Source organism: Plectropomus leopardus, unplaced genomic scaffold (assembly GCF_008729295.1).
Source record: "Plectropomus leopardus isolate mb unplaced genomic scaffold, YSFRI_Pleo_2.0 unplaced_scaffold28246, whole genome shotgun sequence".
Lineage (NCBI taxonomy): Eukaryota > Metazoa > Chordata > Actinopteri > Perciformes > Serranidae > Plectropomus > Plectropomus leopardus.
In genome coordinates this window covers 1-7,316 of record NW_024630764.1, presented here as the reverse complement: position 1 = coordinate 7,316, position 7,316 = coordinate 1, and the positions used below count along the sequence as shown (strand labels likewise).

At 39.4% G+C, this 7,316-nt stretch overlaps 1 protein-coding gene across 1 annotated transcript; it reads left to right on the top strand.

Moving 5' to 3' along the window:
- Nucleotides 1-2,013: 2,013 nt before the first annotated feature.
- LOC121938029 (glycine N-acyltransferase-like protein 3) lies at nucleotides 2,014-7,203 on the top strand (the record flags this gene model as incomplete). The annotated part of the gene is made up of 6 exons (XM_042481320.1): nucleotides 2,014-2,180; nucleotides 4,522-4,618; nucleotides 4,796-4,906; nucleotides 5,004-5,112; nucleotides 5,208-5,334; nucleotides 6,804-7,203. Coding segments are annotated over 6 exons (1,011 nt in total), but the record flags the coding sequence as incomplete, so codon positions are not given.
- Between the last annotated feature and the right edge of the window lie 113 nt (nucleotides 7,204-7,316).

Below are 7,316 nucleotides of genomic sequence, written 5' to 3'. Positions count from 1 at the left end.
CAGCAGCTTTAAAAAAATGTAATGCAAGTTGCAATATTTTTAGGCTTTATTTTAGCAATGAAATTGTGCTATATACATGTTAAATTAATAAGTAAATATCATATATGCATGCTAGATATCCTGCCAAATTCAACTACCTCATGAATATAAAGCAACCTGTTATATCAAAAATTCTATATTTATTTCCAGCATGCTTTGCACGCTGCATCATTAGATTGTCGTCTTACTGTCAACAAATTTTACAAGTTCCATATATACTTTTTAATATATATAAATATAAATATTTTTTTAAACCATTTACCATTTTTTAACATTTACCATTTTCATCTAGTCCTTGTTTTTAGCTGTTATTCCTACTTCAGTGCAAGTAAATTGGGTGCAACCAAAAAACGAGTTATATTTCTTGTATGTGTATATTCTTACAAGATGATCCTTATTATGATTTCCTTTCACATGATTTTGGAGCAAACCTAACAAACAGATAAACAAACAAACCTAACAACTGTGGGATAAGCATAAAATTAGGGGGAAAGGCAACCACAAATTTGGGATGTAGGGGATTTAGACTCTCCATATATTTGTGACCAAAATTTGAAAAAAATATAGCGTACTGTGTGCACAAATAAATCTGAGATACATCAGCTCATGCTCAGTTTGTATTTCTTACTGTTTTATGTAGCAACCTGCAGATAGTAAACACAAAGTCACGGTGTATTTCACTGATTCACCCGGCAACAAGCTGAGTCACAGTGCCAGCAGTCTGGTTACCGTGGCAACCAGCATGCCACAGCAGAGCATGTGTTGTGTTTTGCTGAATCACGAGACCACTATATCTCCCCATCAAACACCAGGCCGGCCTCCACACAGGGTGATACAACAACAGTCATAAAAACAAGCAAACGTGACTGCTCTATTTTCACACTGAGTTTTTTTTCACTCAGTGATTTGACTTTTATGAGATTTTAGTCAGATAGTCAGACACTCATCCTCAGGCCGACTCAGAGCTGAGTGCTGCATTTCCGATAAAACACTGACACCTGCTGACGAGAAGCACACGCAGACAATAAAGACAAGCCCCAGAGACGGCTTTTAATGTCTTTAGTCTGTATGCTTTAAACAGAGTCTCTTTACTCAGGGGCCACTTTGGCAAAATGACAGGGGGCCAAGGGCCAGTCGCAGCAGCCTCATACATGTTTCTAAGACTTTAGGACATGGGATTTTAAGATGTTTTTAAGATTTTAGGACGTCTCTCGGATTTGAGGACATTTCTGAGACTTTAGGACATTTCAAGGATTTTAGGACATTTCTAGTATTTAAGGACGTTTCTAGGATTTCAGGACATTTCCAGGATTTTAGGAAGTTTCTAGTATTTTGGGATGTTTCTAGGATGTAAGGACATTTCTCAGATTTCAAGACATTTCTGGTATTCAAGGATATTTCTAGTATAAGGACATTTCTAATATTTAAGGACATTTCTAGCATTTTAGGAAATTTCTAGTATTTTCGGACATTTCTGGTATTTAAGTACATTTCAAGTATTTAGGGCATTTCTAGGATTTTAGGACATTTGTCGTACTTTAGGACATTTCTAGTATTCTAGGACCTTTTGAGGATTTTAGGTAATTTCTCAAATCTTAGGACATTTCTGGGATAAATAATGTCTCTGCAGCTGATTTTTTAAAGTCAATGCTACTTGTCACCTTTTACTAATTTTCTCTTAAATATTGAATCACTTGGATTTGTTTATTGAATGCCACTGTGCTGGCTTTGATAGCTCCAGGAATCAACTGAGTCTGGTTTTTGAACTTTAGATCAATTATTCCTGAGGGGTGGGGGGAATATTTTTGCCCAGGGCACAGCAGGGTGTAAGTAGGGTCCTGCTCCAGGGCCCCAATTTCGTGCCAGGGACTGAAACTGAAACTATACATTGAGCCGCGTGCAGCTTGAACCACGTTACCATAGAAAGTAGGTTACCAGTTTATAAAAAACGTCACTCTATCTTCCTTCACACAGAGAGAGTTGGTCCGGATTGTTGCAAAGCTTACCTACGATTTGAAGATCAGAGGTGGGAAAAGTAAAAAAAAATCGCTTAAAATATATCGGTATTTAAACCGGATTATACGAACTGCGAATATTCTGTTTCCTCACCTGGAGAGAAGACGCGCTGGAGCGAGCGTCAGGTGCGCTCCTTCTGCACGAGACCCGACGGAGCTGAGCGGAAAGCAGCTGAAAACAACAGGTGCGTCCACTCACATCAGCTGTAAGATAATACAAATGCTCTAATTCAAATAGCCTATTGCAAGCTGATGAGCAGTGGCATTTCTAGCACATTTGGCGCCTATAGGCGAGCCACTCCCACCTAGATAACAACAAAAATAATTTAAGTGGTGGCCAAACAATACAGACGATTTGACATGGCACATTGTGATTGTATAGCTTATTGCTTCAGATGCCAAAAACAAAGACACCAGAAAATAGTTATCTAGCTGCAGAACACAAGCTGCAGAACAAACTCTATTGAGTGATATTTGTCCAGATATAATGCCACCCTAGTCTGTACTTCTTTAGATTTTTTGACAGATATATAGGCTAAAGTTCAGCAGCAAAATGATTGTTGACACAATTCTTGTTCCACTCTGTTCCCTGTGGAAAACTATTGTTAAAATGTGCTTTTGGCAATACTGTTTCGATATGGTCATGCCAATAAAGCATCCTTTAACTGAATTAAAATTGTAGCCTTACCTTTCAGGACTCAAAAGTAGCTCTTGTGTTTTTCCCGATTAGACTGGTTGGCACAGCTGTAAAAAGCACGAAACTTTGGCATTTTTAAAGTGCTTCTCCAATCAGAAATCACCTCCTGCCCCCACAACTGCAGTTCTTCGCGGTGATGTGACGTCATGTGCAAACAACCTGTACTGTAAACTGCCAGAAAAAGGTCCTCCGACGGCCACTTGACATGCGCACCGGGCGTTATCGAGACTGACGATTGACTTTTTTTTCTGGGTGCAATTTTGGTGCCCTCCTCGGGATGGGGCCCCGCTGGCTGCCTATATCACCTATGGCAAGTGCCGCCACTGTCGCTGACTAGTATTAGCTTAGTATAACTATTTTGTCTGCTGCTTGACACTCATCAAAGCACATTTACTGTCTTAATAACTGAGCGAATGTTCTTGGGATTATACATTTTTCTTTCACTTTGAACATTTATGGCTGTCTGGTCCTCAGAAACAGAGCACAGAGGAAAAGGTTACAGCAGAATCTTGAGCATCGACTTTGCCAAAAGACTCCTCAGGGTTTCCCCGTCTACGGCTTAGTAGAGGAGGAGAAAGACCTCCCCCTTGGGTTCATAAAATTCCTGGGCTTCACTGTGGTCCCCTCACACTGAGAGGCGTGTATTACATTCAATGATTTTTAAATGCCTCAAAGACGAAGTCCCTTAAAATCATAATTTGCTCTCAGCATAGAAAAGTGTGTAGTCAGAAATTGAGCTTAAAAAGCTCATGGTTTCACTCTCTTACTGCTTCGGAGCATGTTATAGTTTCATCTCAGTTCCCTGAACATGAAATTCCTTGTTTCATGTGTTGGAGATCTCTCTTCATAGATCTCATCTCATTTCCACAAAAGCATTTATAGCATTCGTGCATTTGAGATGAAAAAATATAAGTTTTAATATAAATGATGTGCTTGTGTTCATGAAGCAGTTTTAAAAGCTCTCAGGGTCTGATCTGACTCTGTTTCTGAGGACCAGACAGCCACAAATCTTCAAAATGAAAGAAATTGATGTAAATAAAAAACAGGCCTCTCTTTACAGCGACTTTGTGGTGCTGACTTCAATAAGATGAGAGATATGAGGGAAACTATAATTCAGACTAATAGTTATATTTACTTATATTTATCAAGGGAATTGATTTCCTGGATTTAAAAAAAGTAAAATTAATTAAGTCAGACAGTCTTTACAGTGCATGCATTTCAAATCATAAATCTTAATGTAAATTACAATAATTATTCAGATGTATTTTAACAGCTTTACCAATTGCCTACAAAAACTTTTGAGGCACTCATTGTTTTCTGTATCTGTATCAATAATTTAAATTAAAATGTACATCCATATACTTATTGATACACACACACAAATGAAAAAAATGACTAAAGCCATTCAATGTGTGAAAAGTGCATATAGTGCTGTATATTGGTTAGGTGGGGACATCTTACCTCATCTTACCCCTGCTATGAATAGAACAGTGTGTGTCCGGGTGACATACCTTACCATAAGAAGTACTAGTACATCAATACGTCAACGTCTCAATATGGTTCTTCATACACAGAGTTGGTCCAGATTGTTGTAAGTTTACCAACTACGACCAAAGCTAAAAGGAGAAGAGGTCTGTTAACTACAATTCGGAGATCAGAAGTGGGAAAAGTAAATAAATCACTTAAAATGTATCAATATTTCAACCGGATTACCCGAATTGTGGATATTCTGTCTCCTCACCTGAGAAAACGTGTCGGAGCGTCGTTCAGGTGCACTTCTTCTGCACGAGACCTGACGGAGCTGAGCGGAGAGCAGCTGAGACTGACGGAGGTCCAGCTGAAAAGATATTTACCTCGATCACAACAGGTGCGTCCACTCACATCAGCTATCCATATTTGTATTTTAATAAGCCTACACTTTTACAGGTTGATGATTAATTCAGATATCTCCTTTTTTTTGTTTGCTGCCTGACAAAAACACATTCATTGTCCTTATAACTGATCAAATATTCTTTGGATTATGCTGATTTCTTTGATTTTGAAGATTTATGGCTGTCTGGTCCTCAAAAACAGAGTCAGATCAGACCCCGTGAAGGTTTTAGTGGACAGATGGCCTGAGTTTAATGTCATTATCTGCAAACCACAATATCAACAGGTAACTACTTATCTATGTGTATATGCATATATCTTAGAAAAAATAATATTTGTATCCATCTCTCTGCATAAATAGCATCTTCACATTTTTCTTACAGAGGGGTGATCTTTTTAAAAGCACAGTTGTTTTTGCAAATGATGACGCTCTTCTGGAGGAAACCATAAGGACGCCCTCTGTTTTTGACTGGACCCAGTATCTTTGTGTTGGTGAGAGCAGTTTTAACTTTTGGCTTTTCACCTCCTGAATGTCAAGACTCTCTTACATTTATTAATAACTTTTCCTTCATAACTTTTGTTCAAAGATATCGATTTCCGCCATGTGGACATATTGAAAGCAGTTGCAGCAGAGAGAGGCGTGTCCTGCAGCAGCCTGTCAGTGAGTCACATGGTAATCCAGGAGGATGTTTCCCACCTTCCCTCTGTGGACAGGTCAGTGACACTTTAAAGGGATAGTTCACCCAAAAAAAGAAAATTTAGTCAATATCTACTCACCCTCATGCCGATGGAAAGTTGGGTGAAGTTTTATAGTCCACAAAACACTGCTGGAGGTTCACGGGGAAAAGGTGTCGCTCTTATCTGCCAAACATTTGAAGCAAACTATGACCAGGATTGAAACGTTAAAAAAATTTAATAAAACCACAAAACGCCTCCATACTGCTCATCCTAAGTAATCCACCTAGCTAGCAGTTTTTGGTTCTTAAAACGTTCTGAGAATGTGCAATGCAACCAATGCAATGTTTTAGTTACGTTTTAAGGGGCAAGTTTTCTTTTAGTTCCCAGAACGTTATTCTGTAAGTTAAGGTAACGTTCTCCATATACATCAAAAACTGTTAAAAATGGGTTTTTTTTAAATTTTTGTTAACATGTCACGACATTACATTTTCATTAAAAACGTTCTGTTATCTCAGGACTTAATAACACGTTCTGAATGTTGCTTTGAAAATGTTCTTCCTTTGTTCCCATGCAACATTATGGGAACATTTTATAAAAGAACATTTTATGATCTGTCACCTCTCAACATCACCAAAACAGCCTCAGAATGTTGCAGTTAAACGTTACGTCTTAGTCAGTATTTAACCAAACAGGAACATTGTTTAAAATGATAAACATCCTTTAAACGTTCTTTGAACATTAGATTAAAATGTTTTCTTTAAAACATTATTGCAACTTGTAGGTGTCCTGAAGCCCAAACCTGCCAAGTTGTTTAAAAAACATTGCTGGTGTCATGTTATTAGCCTTGTTGTAGCCTGTAGTTCGTCGTGTGGGAGCCGCGTTCATGTTTGTGTGCTCACCTGAGACCAACAAGGGCTCGCGATATCTACACGCCAGTGTTTACGTGCTACCCAGAATCCTCCCCCACACACAGTAGTTTTAAATCCAGCAAAGGGACCTGATGCTTGCTGCTAACTCCACATGTCTCTCTCTGTTTCATTTTTGGGTGAACTATCCCTTTAAATGTCTCTAAAACATTCTTTGAACATTAGATTAAAATGTTTTCTTTAAAACATTATTGAACAATAATAATTGACACTTGTAGGTAATGTTGGCCAATGTTGTGGGAACATTCCCTGCTAAATAGGAGAGTGTCCTGAAGCCCCGTTGTGCAAAGTTGTTTTGAAAAACATCACTGGCGTCATGTTTTTAGCTTTGTTGTAGCCTGTAGCTCCTCGTGTGGGAACCGCGTTCACGTATGTGAGCTCGCCTGAGACCAGCAACAGCTCATGGAAGCCTCCCACACACACAGTAGTTTTAAATCCGGACTTGTTGCTAACTCCACAAGTCTCTCTCTGTTTCATTTTTGGATGAACAATCCCTTTAAATTTCCACTGCATGATAAAACATTATCTTTGGTTTAATAATTGATCAATAAAGCAGGATTCTGCTCTGTCCTGCGACAGCTCAGGGATCTCTTTGGGCTGCCTGGATGAATCACACGTCGACTTGGTGAATCAGACCTGGAAGTTTGGGAGGAAGGAGCGGACTGTCGGGATGATCCGAAACATGATCACAAACTTTCCCTCCTGCTGCGTGCTGGACGCAGAGGGACGACCTGTGTCCTGGGTTCTCACCTATGCTTCATGTTCATTGGGAGTTGCGTACACTCTGCCAGAGCACAGAGGAAAAAGTTACGGCACAATCGTGGTCATCGACTTGGCCAAGCGATTCCACGCTCAGGGTTTCCCCGTCTACGGCTTAGTAGAAGAGGCGAATGACCTCTCCTATGGGCTTTTAAAAAGGATGGGCTTCACTGGGGTCCCCTCACACCGAGAGGCGTGTATTACATTCAATGATTTTTAAATGCCTCAAAGAAGAAGTCCCTTAAAATCATAAGTTTTAAGGGAAACACGTTTGGTCGGCTCTGATCGAATACTGAGCCAATGAGAGCGAGGAAACCAAGGATGCTAAAAATA